The sequence below is a fragment of the Danio aesculapii genome, chromosome 25 (genome assembly GCF_903798145.1).
Source record: "Danio aesculapii chromosome 25, fDanAes4.1, whole genome shotgun sequence".
Lineage (NCBI taxonomy): Eukaryota > Metazoa > Chordata > Actinopteri > Cypriniformes > Danionidae > Danio > Danio aesculapii.
Window position 1 is genome coordinate 36,469,787 of NC_079459.1, and position 22,328 is coordinate 36,492,114.

Sequence of the window (22,328 nt, forward strand, 5' to 3'; positions counted from 1 at the left end):
TGCATGATATTGAAAACTGACATTGCAATGTTTGGTTTTTCTGTGGTTATATATTGTGATATGAATATAATTTCAGCAGATGATTTGAACAGCTCAATGTGTTAAGAATTCATAGTTTTATATTTGTGTTATAGTTTTTTTTTATTGTTTTATATTGATCGGGATGATTTCATAGGACAGTTAATCAGCATAAATGAAACCGACAGCATTTTATTAGTTATTTTTTGGCGTGTGTCATTAGTAAATAACACTGCATAGTCTGCACGGCATAAAAAGTTAAATGCAAATAATCTTTGATAACTACAAATGTTATAATTTCTCATACAGAAATGGTTTAAATACACTTGAAATCTAATAGTCTCTACATTACAGCTATAATTGCACTCATATTTCCTATGGGACGAATAAACTGACACTGAACTTGACACTTCTTTTTCTGCGATATGACTTGCGGATTTGCACATTGTGATATCGATGCTGAAACAATACATTGTGCAGCCCATATATATATATATATATATATATATATATATATATATATATATATATATATATATATATATATACACACACACACTCATACATGCTTACATATATACAAATACAGTTGAAGTTAGAATTATTCGCCCCCCTTTGAATTATTTTTTTCTTTTTTAAATATTTCCCAAATGACGTTTATCAGAGCAAAGAAATGTTCACAGTATGTCTGATAATATTTATTCTTCTGGAGAAAGTCTTATTTGTTTTATTTAAGCTAGAATAAAAGCAGTTTTTAATTTTTAAAAAAACATTTTAAGGTCAATATTATTAGCCCCCTTAAGCAATAATTATAATCATTATACAATAACTTGCCTAATTACCCTAACTTTACCCTAATTAACCTAGTTAAGCCTTTAAATGTCACTTTAAGCTGAATAATAGTGTCTTGAAGAATATCTAGTCTAATATTATTTACTGTCATCATGTCTAAGAGAAAATAAATCAGTTATTAGAGATGAGTTATTAAATCTGTTATGATTAGAGATGTGTTGAAAAAAAACCTCATTTAAACAGAAATTAGGGGGGAAAAAAAGAGGCGCTAATAATTGATTAATACTGACTTCAACTGTGTATATATATATATATATATATATATATATATATATATATATATATATATATATATATATATATATACACAGATATACACACAGCCACACACATGCGCACACATTTTTGTATGTTTATTTTATTATATTTTACACATGTCTAAATGCTTGAAATGACATCAAAAAGCTTACTGTAGGTAACTACTAACTGTAGTGTTTTTAATATTTACATTTATTGGTCATTTTTATAATTTAGTTCTCACTTTAACTCTGGTTTATATTTTTACATTTGTTTTTGCTTTTTCATTATATAATTTTTTAATTTATCTTTTCTTAGTCCCTTATTTCTTCTCTATTTAGTTTTAGTACGATTTATGACCTTTAGTATTTATGTAGTTTAGTTGTATGATTTTTACATTTTTTTTTATTTCTTATTTTATGATTGTGACCGGTGTATACTTCAGCCTAAATATATTGTATTATTTTATTTCTATATTGTTGAATATATTCTTACATTCATTTTTTTTTCTGCGTATTCCCTTTTTTAATCAATGGGTTGCCACAGCGGAATGAACCACCAACTTTTCCAGCATATGTTATTAAGCAGCGTATGCCATTCCAGCTGCAACCCATCACTTAGAAACACCCATACACTCTTGCATTCACACACATTCACTACGGGCAATTTAGTTGATCAATTCCCCTATGGTGCATGTGTTTGGACTGTGGGGGAAACCGGAGCACCCAGAGGAAACCCACACCAACACGGGGAGAACATGCAAACTCTACACAGAAACGCCAACTGACCCAGCCAGGGCTCGAACCAGCGACCTTTTTACCATGAGGCGACAGCACTACCCACTGCACCACCCGATGTTATTAAACCTTTTTTATATTGTTTATTTATTAAAAAAATACTTTAGATTTAAATATATATAAATATAAATAAGGTATATATAAAATATTAACTATATATATAAATATATATCTATTATTTTTTTTTAGTTTAGCACTTCAACTTATTTAATTTCTAATTTAGGCTTTTATCTATTACTATTTATTTCTTTATTTTTGTATCTATTTTTATTTATTAATTTACTATAATGTTTTGTAAGGTTTTGTCAGCTTTATTTTATTTATCAAACAAATAAAAAATGTTTGTACTTTTAATATCTTGTTAATAAACATCCGCTTATTTATTAATGTGATTTTTGCAGTAAGAGTTAAAATAAAATGAACAAAAGTTTGCATGTTCTCCCCGTGGTGGCGTGGGTTTCCTCCTGGTGCTCCGGTTTCCCCCACAGTCCAAACACATGAGCTTTAGGGGAATTGATCAACTAAACTGGCTGTAGTGTGTGAATGTGTGTATAGGTGTTTCCCAGTATTGGGTTGCAGCTGGAAGGGCATCCGTTGCACAATATGCCAGAGTAGTTGGCGGTTCATTCTGCTGTGGCGACCCCATATAAATCAGTGAGTAAGCCGAAGCTAAAGAAATGAATGTAGATTAAATTTTATTCTGCTGACGGTGTTATCGTCTCCGCAGGTAGGATGTCGTGAAGTGTTGGCGCTGCGTCTGGAGCTCATGGAAGCTGCTGCTCCATCATGAGTTGTCATGATGTCGGTGGACGCCGTCGTTTCGAGGACTCGGAGTTCACCTTACGAGTGTATCCCGGATCTTTGTCCGAGAGCACCATCTACTGTCCGGTCAGCGCTCGCAAGATCACGACAGCCGCTGAGGTGATCGAACGAGTCATCGAGCGGCTGCAGCTCGACCGCACGCGGCTCTATGTGCTTGCAGAGGTAAACATCACAAACACAAACACACTTTACTGATGGCATGGGTTGCTAGCATACATTTAGTTTTGTTTTGAACAACATATATGGCGCTTTAGGCTAGTTTTGAACAGCAGACGACGCTCTAGGCTAGTTTTAAACAGCAGGCGACGCTCTAGGCTAGTTTTGAACAGCAGACAGTGCTCTAGGCTAGTTTTGAACAACAGACGACGCTCTAGGCTAGTTTTGAACAGCAGATAGTGCTCTAGGCTAGTTTTAAACAGCAGACGGCGCTCTAGGCTAGTTTTAAACAGCAGGCGACGCTCTAGGCTAGTTTTGAACAGCAGACGGTGCTCTAGGCTAGTTTTGAACAGCAGATGGCACTCTAGGCTAGTTTTGAACAACAGACGGTGCTCTAGGCTAGTTTTAAACAGCAGGCGACGCTCTAGGCTAGTTTTAAACAACAGACGGTGCTCTAGGCTAGTTTTGAACAGCAGATGGCACTCTAGGCTAGTTTTGAACAACAGACGGTGTTCTAGGCTAGTTTTGAACAGTAGATGGTGCTCTAGGCTAGTTTTGAACAGCAGACGGTGCTCTAGGCTAGTTTTAAACAGCAGGCGACGCTCTAGGCTAGTTTTGAACTGCAGACGGTGCTCTAGGCTAGTTTTTAACAGCAGATGGTGTTATAGGCTAGTTTTAAACAGTAGACGGAGCTCTAGGCTAGTTTTTAACAGCAGATGGCACTCTAGGCTAGTTTGTTACAGCAGACGGCGCTCTAGGTGTGTTTATAACAGCAGATGGCGCTCTAGGCTAGTTTATAACAGCAGATGGCGCTCTAGGCTAGTTTATAACAGCAGATGGTGCTCTAGGCTAGCTTATAACAGCAGATGGCGCTCTAGGCTAGCTTATAACAGCAGATAGCGCTCTAGGCTAGTTTTTAACATCAGATGGCGCTCTAATCTAGTTTATACAGCAGACGATGTGATTTATCAATGATTATTTTAGCCATCCACTATTGAAAACAAGGTTCAGAATAATTTCAGGTACGAATGGCGACACAATTTGAAATTTAATTATAATTTTTTTTTATTCCATCTAAAGTATTTTTTTGTTTAAGCCAATCGAATGAAATAATTTCACAGGAGGGGTAATAATTTTGTTTTCGGCTGTGTATTGTAAGTTTGTTATCTAACATTGTGTGTTCAAGGTCAAGGAGTTTGGCGGTGAGGAGTGGATCCTGAACCCGAGCGACTGTCCTGCACAGCGGATGATGCTGTGGCCGCGGATGGCTCTGGAGAACCGGCTGCTGGGCGAGGATTACCGTTTCCTTCTCCGCGAGAAGAACCTGGATGGCTCCATCCACTATGGCAGCCTGCAGATGTGGTTGCGTGTAACGGAGGAGCGGCGGCGGATGGTGGAGCGTGGTCTTCTCCCTCAGCCACCTGCCGCTCAGTTCGTGGCGGATCTGTGCTCGCTACCCGATCTGAACGAACACACGTTGCTGGAGAATTTGCGTGGACGCTTCCGACAGGAGAACATCTACACGTATGTGGGCTCCATTCTGATTGCCATCAACCCTTTCAAATTCCTGCCCATTTATAATCCCAAATACGTCAAGATGTACGATAAGCACCGGCTCGGGCAGCTGGAGCCACACATCTTTGCGGTGGCGGACGCGGCATATCACGCTATGCTGCAGCGACACAGGAATCAGTGCATTGTGATCTCTGGAGAAAGCGGATCGGGGAAAACGCAGAGCACAAACTTCCTCATCCACCACCTGACGGCGCTCAGCCAGAAGGGCTTCGCTAGCGGCGTCGAGCAGATCATCCTCGGGGCCGGACCCGTGCTAGAGGTACCGATTGTCTGTTTCTGAACCATCAACATCTGCTGTTATTGCTCATGTTAACAGTGCAGGGTACAATACTTATGAATTCGTCAGCATGGATAAGTTATCCTTTTCCAGCTTAGTTCTGATAGCAAAACTCATAAATAATAAACTGTTTGTTTGGCAAAATGTATTATGCATCGATTTTCAGATTTTCAAAATGCATTTCTATTCTTTTTTGCATCTATTCTTATTCAGACGGCGCTCTATGCTAGTTTTGAACAGCAGATGGCGCTCTATGCTGGTTTTTAATAGTAGATGGGGCTCTTGGCTAGTTTTTAAAAGCAGATGGTGCTCTAGGCTAGTTTTGAACCGCAAATGGCACTCTAGGCTAGCTTTGAATGGCAGACGGCGCTCTAGGCTAGTTTTGAACAGCAGATGGAGCTCTAGGCTAGTTTTGAACCGCAAATGGCACTCTAGGCTAGCTTTGAATGGCAGACGGCGCTCTAGACAAGTTTTGAACTGCAGATGATGCTGTAGGCTAATTTTGAACAGCAGATGGAGCTCTAGGCTAGTTTTTAATCACAGCCAGCGCTCTAGGCTAGTTTTGAATAGCAGACGGCACTCTAGGGTAGTTTTTAAATGCTGCTGAAGCTCTAGGCTAGTTTTGAACCGCAGATTGCGCTCTAGGCTAGTTTTGAACAGAAGACGGTGCTCTAGGCTAATTTTCAATCACAGACGGCGCTTTAGGCTAGTTTTGAATAGCAGCCAGTGCTCTAGGTTAGTTTTGAATAGCAGACGGTAATCTAGACTAGTTTTGAACAGCAGATGGTGCTAATGGTTAGTTTGGAACAGCAGATGGCGCTCTAGGCTAGTTTTGAACTGCAGATGGCTCTGTAGGCTAGTTTTGAACTGCAGATGGCGCTGTAGGCTAGTTTTGAACTGCAGACGGCGCTGTAGGCTAGTTTTGAACTGCAGATGGCTCTGTAGGCTAGTTTTGAACTGCAGACGGCGCTGTAGGCTAGTTTTGAACTGCAGACGGCGCTGTAGGCTAGTTTTGAACTGCAGACGGCGCTGTAGGCTAGTTTTGAACTGCAGACGGCGCTGTAGGCTAGTTTTGAACTGCAGACGGCGCTGTAGGCTAGTTTTGAACTGCAGATGGCGCTGTTGGTTAGTTTTGAACAGCAGACGACGCTCTAGGCTAGTTTTGAACTGCAGATGGTGCTGTAGGCTAGTTTTGAACAGCAGATGGCGCTGTAGGCTAGTTTTGAACTGCAGACGGCGCTGTAGGCTAGTTTTGAACAGCAAACGGCACTGTAGGCTAGTAGTTTAGAACAACAAACTGCGCTCTAGGCTAGTTTTGGACAACATATGGCGCTCTAGGCTTTGAACATTTAGCAGAGTGATATGGAGCTGTAATGCGCTCAAAACCTGCCCGAACTACTTTAGCTGTGCCTTTATCTGACAATAACCAAACACCTCAGAGTGACCATCAGCCAATCAGAATAGTGTAAAGTTTAATGCTTGAACCCTCATTTATATAATAGAACTGTTATTTCAGTATTTTTGTACTGTAACGCTCTTTACTGTGAGACTCACTCAACCTACTGAACGTTTGCTGTATGAATCATCTCTAATATTCAGTACAGTGATATCATCGCCCTTGCTACAACATAATTAAATCCCACTGATCATTAGTTTCCATTAAAGGGCTTTAATACGAGCCGTGTGTGTAATCTGAGATCCGCTTTACAGGAGTCAACCACAGCTGCTCTTCATCATCTGATAGCAGCAGCTGCTTCTGCTCTTTATTACACTGATTCATGAAGAGAATCGGTTCACATCAGAGTCATTCTGAATCGGACTCATTGATTTGCTTGTTGTACATGTGATTCATTAAAACAGTCAGTTCAAAGTACTTATTCTGAATCAGAATGAGTTGGTTTGTTTGTAGTGTAAGTGATTCTTTAAAACAATCATTTTCTAAATTAGACGGGGCACTGGTTTGTTAGACTGATTCATCAAAAGAATCAGTTCAAATGAGTCAAGACTACACTGGTTTGTTTGATTGATTGGTTTTAATCCACTAATGATTCATCAAAAGAATTCGTTCATATGAGTCATTCTGAATTAAACTCCATTGATTTGTGTATTGTGCAAGTGATTCGTTAAAACAGTCAGCTCGTAGTACCTGTTCAGAATCAGGCTGTATTGGTTTGTTTGTTGTGTGAGTGATCTTTTTTTAAACAGTCAGTTCATAGTATCTGTTCTGAATCAGAATGAATTGTGTTGTTAATTGTGATAAACTGATTCTTTAAAGGAATTTTTTTTCTTAATTAGAGTGCACTGATTTGTTAGAATAATTCATTATAAGAATCAGTTCAAATGAGTCATTCTGATCAAGACTACACTGGTTTGTTTGGTTGGTGGATTGGTTTTAGTGCATTAATGATTCATCAAAAGAATCTGTTCATTTGAGTCATTCTAAATCAAACTTCATTGATTTGTTTGTTGTGCAAGTGATTCATTAAAACAGTCAGTTCAAAGTCCTTATTCTGAATTAGAATGAATTGGTTTGTTTGCTGTGCAAGTGATTCCTAAAAATATATATTTTTTCTTAATTAGAGTGCACTGGTTTGTTGTTAGAATGAATCATCCAAAGAATCAGTTCAAATGAGTCACTCTGAACAAGACTTGGTTGATTGGTTTTAGTGCACTAATGATTTATCAAAAGAATCTGTTCATAGGAGTCACTTTAGCTGGTTTTGTATATTCAGGTTCTACTGGCATAGGTGTTGTCATAGTGAACATGTATTTTATAAATAATGACAGATTTCTGAGTATATTGACAGGAAGCTGAGCTATGCATATTTAACCATGTTGAAATGTGTGAAATGTGTCATGCAGTTAAAGTATTCTTGGTAGCTGAAAGCATCAATAGTTAGCTGAATTTGTTTAATAAACGAACATGCACTGGTTGGGGAATGTGCAGCATTTAGATTCCTGGCCTTATGATTTTATTGTCATATAATAGATTTTATTTAAATGCAATTAATTTAATTAGTTTATTCTAATCTATAATAATTATATTTTATTACATTTATTTTAATGATTAAAAATTACTTAATTACTCATAATAATAGTTTATATTATTACTTATAATAAATGTGTTGGGTTGCAGCTGGAACGGCATCCGTTGTGTAAAACATATGCTGGATAAGTTGGTGGTTCATTCTGCTGTGGCGACCCCTGATTAATAAAGGGATTAAGCCAAAAAGGAAATGAATAAATGAACTTTATAATAATAATAATAATAATAAACTTTATTTTTTATATAGTGCCTTTAAAAGTAGCATCTCAAGGCACTTTACAGACATATAAAATGTGCAGCAGTAAAAAATACATACAAAGATAAATGCAAAAATGTAATAAAAACAATTAAAAACACATACAATAATACTAATAAATAATAATAACTTCTTATAGTAATAGTACTGTACTTACTTTTTATATTTATATCGGTTTACTTACATGTTAATAATATAAAGTGCAACATAAATGAGTACATCCTATTTTGAAAATGAATATTTTTAATCCATTTCACATTGAAAATAGATTTTATGAATCAGTTATATCCACTAAAATAAGAGTTTAAACACCTTTAGCAACTGTAAGATAACATTTCAATTTGCACAAAATGCACAAATAAATCTTGTATAGTATCCTACAGAAAATATGAATTTAATCTGTACTTATTACGCTCAGCACTGTATATTTTACTAATATAATAAATATATGTGTATATATTTGATGGTTTTACCTATAATAGCTGATATTCTGATATTAAATCAACAGTGTCATTCACGTTCAGTCTGTTATCAGCTGATGTGTCACTCTTCTAGTTGTTGTGTGTGTGTTTATCAGGGCCTCGTGTCTCTGTGGGGCCGACACATGGCTTTAATCCAGATTTCACTCTGTGAACGGGCCCTCAGGGGCCGTCCTGTCTCTGACTCTGAGATATGTGCTTTTCTCCAGCTAGCCTGCAGAACTAGAGAGTCCTCTAAGTAGTTAACAGGTCAGACTGACTTCTGACCCGTCTGTAGCCTGTTAACTTGTAGAAAATGAAATAAATGGCCTTTGCTTGAGGCTTCAGTCTTTTCAGATGTTTCTCCTGTGAAGTAAATTCAGCGAGCGTATGGAGTGGAGCTGTGCATCTCGAGACGCTGGTGGATGTTGACGGCTCAGCACATTATTTCTAGGTCTCTGCGTGTGTTTGTAAAAGCCCTTCAGAACAGGTTAAGATCAAACCGCTGCAGTGCTGAAGTGTTCAGAGGCTCGTGTCCTGATGCTTGACGGCTGGAAATGTCCTGTAAGACACTGGAGAGCCTGTAAACATCCGCAGGCTCTGAAGAACCAAAACAACACGAGTCTGAGGAGTCGCACTTTGCTGGAGCAATTCAGACAAATCCTGAGAGGTGTTAGATCACTCAAAACAGCCATTCAGAACATCCTAACAACAGCATAGCAACCATTCAGAACACCACAACAACAGCATAACAACCATTCAGGACATTGCAACAACAGCACAGCAACCATTAAGAATACCGCAACAACAGCATAACAACAACTCAAAACACCATGGCAACAGCATAACAACCATTCAGAACACCATAGCAACAGCATAGCAACAACTCAGAACACCACGACAACAGCATAGCAACCATTCAGAACACCGCAACAACAGCATAGCAACCATTTAGAACACCACAGCAACAGCATAACAACCATTCAGAACACCATAGCAACAGCATAGCAACAACTCAGAACACCACGACAACAGCATAGCAACCATTCAGAACACCGCAACAACAGCATAGCAACCATTTAGAACACCACAGCAACAGCATAACAACCATTCAGAACACCGCAACAACAGCATAGCAACCATTTAGAACACCACAGCAACAGCATAACAACCGTTCAGAACACCGTAGCAACAGCATAGCAACAACTCAAAACACCATGACAACAGCGTAGCAACCATTCAGAACACCACAGCAACAGCATAGCAACCATTTAGAATACTGCAACAACAGCATAACAGCCATTCAGAACACCACAGCAACAGCATAGCAACCATTCACTACACCACAGCAACAGCATAGCAACGATTCAGAACACCACAGCAACAGCATAGAAACCATTCAGAACACCACAGCAACAGCATAACAACCATTCAGGACACCGCAGCAACAGCATAGCAACAACTCAGAACACCACGACAACAGCATAGCAACCATTCAGAACACCGCATCAACAGCATAACAACCATTCAGGACATCGCAACAACAGCATAGCAACCATTCAGAACACCACAGCAACAGCATAACAACCATTCAGAACACCGTAGCAACAGCATAGCAACAACTCGGAACACCTCAACAACAGCATAGCAACCATTAAGTATACCACAACAACAGCATAACAACCATTCAGAACACCGCAGCAACAGCATAGCAACAACTCAGAACACCACGACAACAGCATAGCAACCATTCAGAACACCGCATCAACAGCATAACAACCATTCAGGACATCGCAACAACAGCATAGCAACCATTCAGAACACCACAGCAACAGCATAACAACCATTCAGAACACCGTAGCAACAGCATAGCAACAACTCGGAACACCTCAACAACAGCATAGCAACCATTCAGAACACCACAGCAACAGCATAACAACCATTCAGAACACTGTAGCAACAGCATAGCAACAACTCAGAACACCACCACAACAGCATAACAACCATTCAGGACTCAGCAGCACAGCATAGCAACCATTCAGAAGACTATAGTAACCATTGCAACCACATGAACACCCCAACAAGTGCTTAGTAACCACCCAGACATCCTAAAGACCCAAAACATCCTAACTACACTGAACACCATAGCAACCACAAGAACACCCTAACAACTATATAACAACCCCCTGAACACCCCGACGACTGCATGATAACCACCCGCAACCATATAGCTGTGCAACAACCATTCATAGTTCTTTAGCAACTGCATAGTGATCAGCTGAACAACCTAGAAACAAAATAACAGTCAGCACAGCACACAGAACTTTAACTGTGTTCTTCACGCCCGTATGGATGTGAGAAACATCAGACCTGACTGAACCTGAACGCTGTAATCTTGTGGGAGATAAGACTCGTTCCTCTTCACGCTTCCACAGAACATCTGTTATCTGCTTCACACCCACATCCCTCTGTCTTCTGTACATGGATCTGCAGTATTGGACCATACTCACTGGCTGGACTGACAGGAAGCTGAACTCAACCACACTTCCTGTCTGAGATCGCTTGCCAGTGTCTGATCTTAGAAATAAAATACAATTCAGAATATTTTTTAATGTGTGCATCATAATTGATGAAGCAGCACTTGTACTTTACATAATATTATATATTCATTTATTCATTTTCTTTATTTATCAGGGGTCGCCACAGTGGAATGAACCACCAACTTATCCAGCATATGTTTTACACTGCAGATGTCCTTCCAGCCGCAACCCAGTACTGGGAAACACCCACAATCACACACACTCATACACTACAGCCAATTTAGTTAATCAATTCCCCTATATGTTTGGACTGTGGGGGAAACCGGAGCACCCGGAGGAAACACACAGGGAGAACATGCAAACTCCACACAGAAACACCAACTGACCCAGCCGGGATTCGAACCAGCAACCTTCTTACTGTGAGGCCACAGTGTGACACCACTCAGCCACCGTATCACTGTATATTTTATGTTTTTGAGGTCATGCATGTCTCGTTCGTGTGCAGGGGCGAACTTAACCAATAAGTGAGGTAAGCAGCAGCTTAGGGCCCCGGGGAATTGGGGGGCCCCGACCAATACCAAGAAGCCAATATTATTCATGTAGCTCTTTTATAGGTTTTCTATCATATGTTGTAGAAACTGTCTATAACCGTTAAGATTTTAATGTTAATACTTCTTTTCAAAACCGAGGGGCCCCCATGAATAATGGAGCATTCCGTCCGTACGTACTGCACATGCGCGAGGTGTGAGTGCGTTACTTTAATCAAAGCCACTGCCAGCCAGTATTACCAACTTTTCAGACTCCCCTAGTGCCAAATTTTCAAAAAAGCGACTTTAGGTGTTACTAGGGATTTTTAGATACTCTCATGTGTCCGTGCTGTACCGTTTCTAACGTTACTCTTCGCAACGAGCTGTGGGTGATGCCGTCGATTAATTTTTTTCCCCCACCTCAGAGCACTCACAGGCGGCACGGTGCCACACAGCCATCTTTCACACCTGCAGCATTGAGAGCAAATCATTCCTCTGCATATCGACAGCAAATGTTTTAGCACCAAACTGTCAAACCCATCTGCTTCTCCTCTGTTTTAAATGTAATCATTTAAATGCACCGTTTATTATTTTCTTGAATTAAATTAGTTTAAATGTTTGTTAAAAGTATTATTACTATTAAAATCTAATCACAAAAATGGCTAATTAACTGTACATCGGGGTGCCCAAACTCGGTCCTGGAGGGCCGGTGTCCTGCAAAGTTTAGATCCAACCCCAGACACACCTGGGCTAGCTAATCAAGCCCTTACTAGGCTTTCTGGAAACATCCATGTAGGTGTGTTGAGGCAAGTTAGAGCTAAACTCTGCAGGACCCAGTCTGGACACCCCTGCTGAACATAGTTTGTGAACTTGTTTTTTCAAATTTGTTTATTTATTTATATATATATATATATATATATATATATATATATATATATATATATATATATATATATATATTATAATTATTAATATTATTATTATTATTATTATTTAACGTTCAGTTTATTTTTCAAAAAAGCTAGGGCCCCATCCCTGGAATTGCTTAGGACCCCCAAATCAAGGGGGTGGCCCTGTGTGTGTGTGTGCGTGTGTGTTTGTGTGCGTGTGTGTTTTTCGGGAGGTTGCTGAAACTCTTCTGACCCTGCAGACGTTGAGCAGACCTTCAGTCCTGACAGTCATGATGGATGAGGCTTTAGAGCTGCTTCACCTCCTCTATCAGCTCACGTCTGTCAGCAGTGTGTGTGTGTGTGTGCGCTGCCAATGCTTTTACTACTCTACTGTGCAATATTGATTGTAGCGACACACACACACACACTGACAGAGCTCCATAATGCAGTTCAGCTGGAATGAGCCGCTGTGTTTGACGAGACCTTCAGGCTTGTGTGGAGTCTCTGTGATTCAGCTTCACGCTCTCATGAACCTCCACAGAGATGCTAAATGTTTGCTAGCTCACCGTAGTATAAACATCAGCACAACTCAGTGAACGCTAGAGGAACATTAAGGAAACATCTGTTAAACGCAGCAGTTTTAACACATTCTTCTGAACATTTAATGCTGGTATTGTGCAAGATTTAAAGCATTGCTGTCCAGGAAAGGGGAATTTGTTTATCTTTCCTCTACTAAAATTACAGTAAGTGAAATTTACCTGCATGTTTGGTGTTTATTATTCACCTTAGCAACTGCAAAGCAACCACCCGTATACTGTACAGCAATGTAATAACTCAGAACTCCTTAGGAACTGGAGAGCAACTCTGAAAAACACCATAGCAACAGCATAGCAACCACCCACAACACTGTGATACCTGGATAGCAACACCGTAACCACTTAAAACACAAAAGCAACTGCATAGCAACCCCCTACAACCTCATGATACCTGGATAGTAACACCATAACGACGTAGAACAGAAAAGCAACTGCATAGCAACCACGTACAACACCGTCATACCTGGATAGCAACACCGTAACGACGTAGAACACAAAAGCAACTGCATAGCAACCGCCTACCACACCGTGATACCTGGATAGTAACACTGTAACAACGTAGACCACAAAAGCAACTGCATAGCAACCACCTTCAACACTGTGATACCTGGATAGTTGCACCGTAACGACGTAGAACACAAAAGCAACTGCATAGCAACCACCCACAACACCCTAATGACTGGATAGCAACACTATTACCACTTAAAACACAATAGCTACTGCAAAGCAACCATCTACAACATTGTAATACCTGGATCGTAACACTGTAACGACGTAGAACACAAAAGCAACTGCATAGCAACCACCCACAACACCCTAATGACTGGATAGCAACACTGTTACCACTTAAAACACAATAGCTACTGCATAGCAACCACCTACAACATTGTAATACCTGGATAGTAACACTGTAACGACGTAGAACACAAAAGCAACTGCATAGCAACCACCCACAACACAGTGATACCTGGATAGCAACACCGTAACCACTTAGAACACAATAGCAACTGCACAGCAACCGCCTACAACACCCTAATGACTGGATAGCAACACCGTAACCACTTAGAACACAATAGCAACTGCACAGCAACCGCCTACAACACCCTAATGACTGGATAGCATCACTGTTACCACTTAAAACACAATAGCTACTGCATAGCAACCACCTACAACATTGTAATACCTGGATAGTAACACTGTAACGACGTAGAACACAAAAGCAACTGCATAGCAACCACCCACAACACAGTGATACCTGGATAGCAACACCGTAACCACTTAGAACACAATAGCAACTGCACAGCAACCGCCTACAACACCCTAATGACTGGATATTAACACCATAAATACTAAGAACACAATAAAAATACATAGCAACCACACACAACACCCTAATAACTGGATAGCAACACAATAAATACTAAGAACACTATATTAACTGTATATAAATCACCCATAACACTGAATTGACTGGATGGAAAAGTTGTGACCATTTAGAGCACAATAGCAACTGCATAGCAACCACCCATAACACCCTAATGACTGGATAGCAACACTGTTACTACTTAAAACACAATAGCAACCACCTTCAATACCATAAAGACTGGATAGCAACACATTAAACAACAAGAACACAATCACAACCACCCACAGCACCCTATTGACTAGATAGCAACGCCATAGCCACTAAAAGCACGATAGCAACCACCAAAAACACCCTAGCAACAGCATAGCAACCACCCAGAACATCTCATCACATTTGTGTTGTGTTGCGTGATCGAGAATGATTTCTGAAGCATCTGTCCCTCTGTTTCTCAGTCTCTTTGTCATTATTCTCAAGGGAATCTGAATGTGAGATTGAGTTTCGTCCACAGAGCAGCTCAAATGAGATCAGAATTTTAGACGATCTGACAAATTCCTGCGATTTACGTCATCCTCATCATTTGACCACATCTGCAGTGAACAGAATTTCTGTCTCTAGTTTTTGACAGATAAAACGCATTGACATTCAATTCATCAAAACAGTTTCTACTCTATTTAATTCCTTATAATTCTCATTTCTCTCTGTGCTTGTCTTAATGTGCACTTATATTTTCCTCTTTTTTTCTAAAACAGTATGTATTAAGTAGTTAGCTGTTTCTTTATCAGATGATCAGCTCTGTCTTTGGTTTATCATTTAATATCAGTTTCTCCTGATCTACAGTACATCACATTAGAGAACAACTGTGTGTTTGTACTTCTGCAATGCAAATGTTTGCTGTTAGGTAGTTTGGAGTTTTGTTTTTTTAACAGCATCCAATTATAAAACAGAAGAAGTCTATATTATATCCTCATTTAGCCTGTGTTTGTGTGTGCAGAAGTTCCCCTGGTAAAGCAGAACTGAAGAACTGAACATTTATATATATTTTTGGGATTACATTTTTGTGCATGTCATTAGATGCATGTTTTATTTTGGATTTTATTTAATTATTTTTATTTTATTTTTGACTTAATTTAATTTAATTTTAGATTTAAACCGTTTGTACATTCATTATTTTGCTGCATATTCTACTTCTTTGTTATATATTCTTGAATGCATTTAGTTGCAAGTAACAATCAGTGTTAGAAGCATCATGTTTTCATCGTGAATCAGCTGACCTTTGTGTGATTGTAAGACTTTATCATGTAGTTAATGTCAGGTTCAGCCCTGGGCAAAATATACATGCAAAACCTTTCTGTATTTGCATGCTGTGCGTGTGTGTGTGTGTGTGTGTGTGTGTGTGTGTGTGTGTGTGTGTGTGTGTGTGTGTGTGTGTGTGTGTGTGTGTGTGTGTGTGTGTGCGTGTGCGTGCGTGCGTGTGCGTGCGTGCGTGCGTGCGTGTGCGTGTGCGTGTGCGTGTGCGTGTGTGTGTGTGTGTGTGCGTGTGTGTGTGTGGTGTGTGTGTGTTATGACCTATATATCATAAGTGTTCAGTATTGTCCTTTAAAAACAGGTTTCAGTTATCTGAGTCTACTGTATGACTATTATTACATGAGCTGAATGCAAACATTCATTTTACTCTCACTGATGTAAACGGATGTAGTTGGGGGAGGTTTTGCTGAGATATATTGTTAAATTAGATTATATAATGTTCGAAATTTTACAAATGGGTTAATATATATATATTTTTTTTGTTTAAAAAATGTAATACAATTTTTATTTGTATTTAAATTTAAAATATTAAGTAAAAATGTAATCTTTTTGTATTTTAAACATTTATTTAATTAGAATATATATATTATATAAAATAAATAATTGTTTAATTTATATCTGAATGTAAAATATACTGTACCTGAAACATTTATTTAACGTTATATATTGAAATATTTCAGGGTTTACATATTTTAAAAATGTATTAGAATATTTATAATTTATATTTGATATTTTATATTACATTTTTTTTTATCTTAATGTATTTTTATTTGTCAATTTTTTTTATATAATTTTGAATGTAAAATATTTGTAATAATTTTAATGATTTCTAAAATATATTATTATTATTGTTATTATTATTATTTTTTATTAAAACACAATTATTTCAGTAATATTTAATAATTGTTTTATTATTTTTTTATGACTGTCCACAATCCCCTCCAGCTACACAGTTTATATTCCTGTGTATGTGTTTGATGTTCATCCAGTAGATGTGAGCTGTGAGTGTTGTTAAAGCTGTGTTTGTGTCTGCAGGCCAGAGCTGATGGTCTGCTGTTTAATTAGCCAGTTAACATGATTATCATTAGTGTCAGAAACAGAATAATCATGATTACTGCAGCACGAGTGTTTCTGTAATGAAGCCATCAGTCTGCAGTCCTCAGTAAACACTGCTCAGTCAATCCTGAGAAACTACACTCTTATTCTGCCAGCTAACAGGAAGTGACAGTGTGAATGCGCCTCTGGCTTCCTTCTGCTGATCTGTGGCCTGTGCTGACAGAAAACACTGAGAGACTGCTTTATAGAGTAAACGCAGAGGGCAGAAACCATTAACACACACACGGCAACCACATAGCAATGCGCTACTGTAGATGAAATCTTGCCACACCCTAGTAACCTCATAGCAACCATTCTGAACACCCTAACAAATGAGTAGTAAGGAGTTTCTGTAGATAAGCCCTAGCAACCACACTAAACACACTAACAGTCTCAAAGCAGACATGGAGACCCTAGTAAATACAGTGCAATCACATTGACACACCCTAGCAATGGCATAGCAAACATTATGAACACTGTAGCATTGTTGCAAACATTGATTAGAGACACCCTTTCAACCAAAACAGCTGCCTTATAGCAACCATGCTGGACAGCTTAATAGCCATGTAAATATAACCTAAGTACACCCCAGCGAATGCATGGCAACCAAATTGAACACCACATAAAAGTGACCTAGATGACCCTAGCAACCACTATCAATTGCACAGCAACCACCCTAAATACCTTAGCAACCATAGTGCAATGACCTAGAAACACCAAAACAACCACATAGCAATGACCTTGACACAATCTAGCAAACACCATAGCAACCACACAGCATTGACTTAGAAACAACCTAGCAATTAGAGCTGGACGATATGGCAAAAAATGATCACGATACTTTTCTTCATCTCTGTCGATATCGATAATGATCACGATAAATGTCGAATCTTTATATCTATCAACTTAAAAGGATTTTCAGCACGCCAATCCCTGTGTGCAGCTGATTTAACACATTTTGTGAAATGTTTTAGCTGTCTGACAATATAAATAATAAAATAATAAACAAAAGAACAATCTGAGGGTGTGTTCACACCTAGAATATTGTTTCAAAACCTGTCTCGTTTGCCCAGTTAGCGCGGTTCATTTGGCATATGTGAATCCAGCAATCCCGAAATCAATCGGTCTGAGATCGCCTGAATGAGATGGTCTCAGCTCGATTCAAACGAACTCTGGAGTGGATCAATTGTAGTGAGAAAGCAATACGACCCGAGCCCGGTTATATCACAGTGTTTTATGGATATGTAATAGGCATACGGCTATATGAAGAGAGAATTATGAGTAAGGCCAGACGCAATCTGCGGACGTTTTTTGCTATTTCTGCGGAGAATTTTGCTAAAAATCTGTGGATTTCTGCTGAATTATTTTGGGAGTTTCATAACTAAAACCTTAATATATGAAATAAAAAATAATCTCTTTTTAACTTGTATTGAATGTTTAAAATGCAAATCCAATTAGATTCACTTTATTTGGTAAACAAAGCAAGTCTCTCCTATAATATCTCTACTAAAAGACAGAAAATATTACTTTATAAACTGCATTGTACATAAATCAGACGAACACTTTCATATTAGTCAATAATATTACTGTAATTAATATAAAAGCTGAATAAATATAGATTTACACACATTTACTCAAGTAAATAAACAATTAATGATGGGTTAAAAATCTGCAGAAATCTGCGCACACAGATTCCGTGTGGGCCTAATTAGGAATAGGGCGGGAGGTCATTCCAGACATCCCAAGTCTCGTGGAAGTTCAGGCAGTCTCCCGCAAATGCACAGAGACTCCCGGATGCCCGCAAACGAGTGATAATCTCCCGGAAATAGCGCATCTCCCTCCCGGTCGTCAAATTCAACGCGCACCCTTCTCACCCCTACCCACCGCATCCCTCCTCGCTCTTCAGACATGTCGTGCGCACACTTATTGCTCATCGTCATAACTTAAATAAATATGCATGACAGCTGAGCGGGACTCTAAAATAAAGCGTGAAACTCTGACCAATGTGAGGAGAGTTTACTCACATATGACTTGTTTTAGCTCTTTTGATCCGTTTAAAAACTCGTGTGAAAGCGAACCGCACCAAGAACAAAGAGCAGCAATGTAACAATTGTAATCCCTGTTTCAGAACAAATGAACCGATTCACATGTGTGAACGCACCCTTAATCATTTTTGAGCATTTACTGTTTAAAATTTCAACAACCAAAGACGTTATCCTACAAGTTATTGTACAAATTAAAAAAAGATATAAAACAGGTTAGGAACAAGAGAAGGTGAGTTAATGATGGCAGAATTTTCAGTTTTTGATGAACTCTCCTTTTAATAGTGAGTAGCCTATGGTGAATTTAGGGTGAAATATCTTTTACTGTATTTTATTTAGGGATGTTAACAATTACTTGATGATCAATTGATTGTCAATAACCCATTAATCGATTAACCTCATCGATGACTGATTAAGTGTGGACATTTAAAGGTTCAGTTATGCTTTGCGCTGTGAGATGTGTCCATGCATTACATAATCAAGTGTGGGCAGGTTACTTCACCTTAAGGACTCACCCACTTGACATATTGAGGGATGCATAAAACCCTATGCGCAGATCTTGGTTTTAACCAATTTTATCTGACAGACTGGAATAAATAGGCCTATGCAGACTCTCATTTCAAAAATGCCGCATCATAGCGAGACATGCAGGGAGCCTCTCCATTCACACAACGAGTTTCTGAGTTCTTATCCTTCAGACCGAGTTCATTCTTCTGAGGAACTCGTATAAGAGTTCTGAGAGTCCTAACAGTTCTGAGGAAGTAGTATAAGAATATTATCAGTGCTAATAGTTTGTAAATAGATAATAGTTTGTAAAGACTGTCCTGCTCATTCAAACTGATTGGTTAAACGAATTAAATTCAAACCGTAAAAACAGTTTAATGAATTGTTTTGGTGCTAAAGGATATAGCAGACTTGTTTTGAAGCTCTTCACCTGAGATGTTATTAGTTTTTCTTGTTTATGTTGTAGATAACTTGTCAATAAAACATAGCTTGCACTATAATTAAGTTACACATTATACAAAACGAAATCTGTGCAAAAACATTTTAAAAGAAAAAGATATATTTCTGTTTGTGCCGGTCTTACACAACTGTGCTGGTGGATGATGTTTCGCTCCGTGGAAAATAAAGATTTAATTAATGATCCACTGTTGTTGTAAACGTCTGTCATATATGTGCTGCATTTTGAACATGTCATTATTTTGAAGATTATGTCTTGAGCATCTGATTTCTCCTCAGTCATTATGTCCTTTAAATATATAAAGGCTGGTTATTTTACTGTTGTTGAGGGTCAATAGTGGTATTACAGATTTCATAGAAAATATCTTAATATTAATACAGAAACATAAGCTTGACAACAAAACATCCTGTCAATGTCGTAACAAATGCCCTTAAATAATGCAGTCTGCAGTTTACAGCAAGCATCAAGTGTTCATTGAGATTGTGTTGTCCATCTTCTCTTTCGTCTGTCTTTTCCTTTTTCTCTTGTAAGGCACGGCTTTCGAAAATGATGACATGAGACTCTGCTGGGTAGTTGCGCTGGTTTGTTTGGGTCTGTAATTTCTTAGCATCTTCATAAGGGTGCCATTGTTTTAAATGAAACAGGATTGCGGTGTTGCCTGTTTTTGATGGCACGAGTCGTCATACGAGGTGCAGTTTGCAGTGCACGTTGCTGTTTTTTGTGGGATTGCAAAAAACTAAGTAGCTCCATACTGAAGTTTTCCAGTCAACAATGTCTGTCTGACCTTTTTTACCTTATTTTATTCTTACTCCTCCCAAGTGCAGCTAACACTGTATGGCTGTAAACTTGAACTACTTGTGGCATTTGGAAGTGGCGGCTGCAAAATGCCTGCGCAGTGTTACGCATTAATAAACATTATTGAACAATTATTGAACGGTCATTATCGTTTTATCGAAAAAAATTATATATCGTGATAATTATCGATATCGAATTATCGCCTAGCCCTACTAGCACTCACAACAGCAATTGTATAGCAACAATCCTGAACACCATAGCAATCACACAGCAATGACCCGGCTACAACATGGCAAACACCCTAGCAATTGGTTGATGCTAGATCGGATACGTTTGCGGCTGGAAGTTAATGAGAATTATTTCTATTATTTATTAAATTTCCCATTTATTGTATTTTATTAACTTCTACCCCCACCCCAACCCTACACCCAACTGTCAGAGTAACGTAAAAACAGTTGTTGTACCGAGTATTATATATGTTACCTATTAAATTACCCAATAAATTGTATTTTTTAATGCTTACCCCCACCCCAAGCCTAAACCCAACCGTCACAGTACTGTAAAAATATTAATAAATAATTATTAAAATTAATAAACATAGCAATGACCTAGAAACAAACCAGTAAACACCCAAAACACCCTAGTAACTGCATAGCAATCATCAAGAACTCCCCATGGATCTGATCTGTGTTTCACATATTGATCTTTTATTGTGTTTAATTTCGTTTTTTTTTCTTCTCAGGCTTTTGGAAATGCTAAAACAGCCCATAATAACAACTCCAGCCGCTTCGGCAAGTTCATCCAAGTCAACTACCAGGAGAGCGGCACCGTCAGAGGGTGAGTTCGATCCAACGATGGGTACATGACCAATAGCATGGGAATACTGTGGTACATGACCAATAGCATGGGGATACTGTGGTACATGACCAATAGCATGGGAATACTGTGGTACATGACCAATAGCATGGGGATACTGTGGTACATGACCAATAGCATGGGAATACTGTGGTACATGACCAATAGCATGGGGATACTGTGGTACATGACCAATAGCATGGGAATACTGTGGTACATGACCAATAGCATGGGAATACTGTGGTACATGACCAATAGCATGGGAATACTGTGGTACATGACCAATAGCATGGGAATACTGTGGTAAATGTCAGAAAAAATGTCATTGCCATTATTTGAAAAACATGGGAAAAGTTTCAATGGTTATTCTAAAAAAAACATGAATACTGTGGTGCATGTGTGAAAAACATGGTATTGCTATGGCAGATGTTTAAAAAGCATGGTAATAAAATCGAGAATGTTTAAAAATCAGGCTGTTAATAAGGTAAACTATTGATAAAACATGGTAATTCATTGATACATGACTAAAAACAATGTAAAATGATGGTGCATGACTAAAATACCTTTATAAATGTTCAGAAATATGGTAATATTTTACCCATGCACTAAAAAATGCTAGATTTAATGGTTGAATATGTAGATATTCTGAAATTTGTATAATTTATTGTTAAATTTACTGTACAATTTAGAAATTCTGAATAATTTGTATTAAATATTAAATTATTGAATATTTGTTAATGAAACAATAATATATTTGTATCTGGTAATGATTCCGAGTTTGTGTCTGGAGGGTTTGTGTTGAATATATTTGATTGAAGAACATTTCTTTGTTGTTTGATGATTTCAGAGCGTATGTGGAGAA

The 22,328-nt window shown here is 38.4% G+C and overlaps 1 protein-coding gene across 1 annotated transcript in view; it reads left to right on the forward strand.

Annotated features, from left to right (window-relative positions):
- The first annotated feature begins 2,647 nt into the window (after positions 1–2,647).
- The window catches only part of myo9ab (myosin IXAb), a 77,393-nt gene continuing 57,712 nt past the window's right edge, over positions 2,648–22,328 (forward strand). The window contains exons 1-4 of the mRNA XM_056451545.1: positions 2,648–2,888; positions 4,069–4,716; positions 21,354–21,448; positions 22,314–22,328. The exon at positions 22,314–22,328 is cut by the window's right edge and continues 48 nt beyond it. Coding sequence (XP_056307520.1) covers positions 2,691–2,888; positions 4,069–4,716; positions 21,354–21,448; positions 22,314–22,328 — 956 coding nt within the window. The 5' untranslated portion in view covers positions 2,648–2,690. The remainder of the gene's footprint in view (positions 2,889–4,068; positions 4,717–21,353; positions 21,449–22,313) is intronic.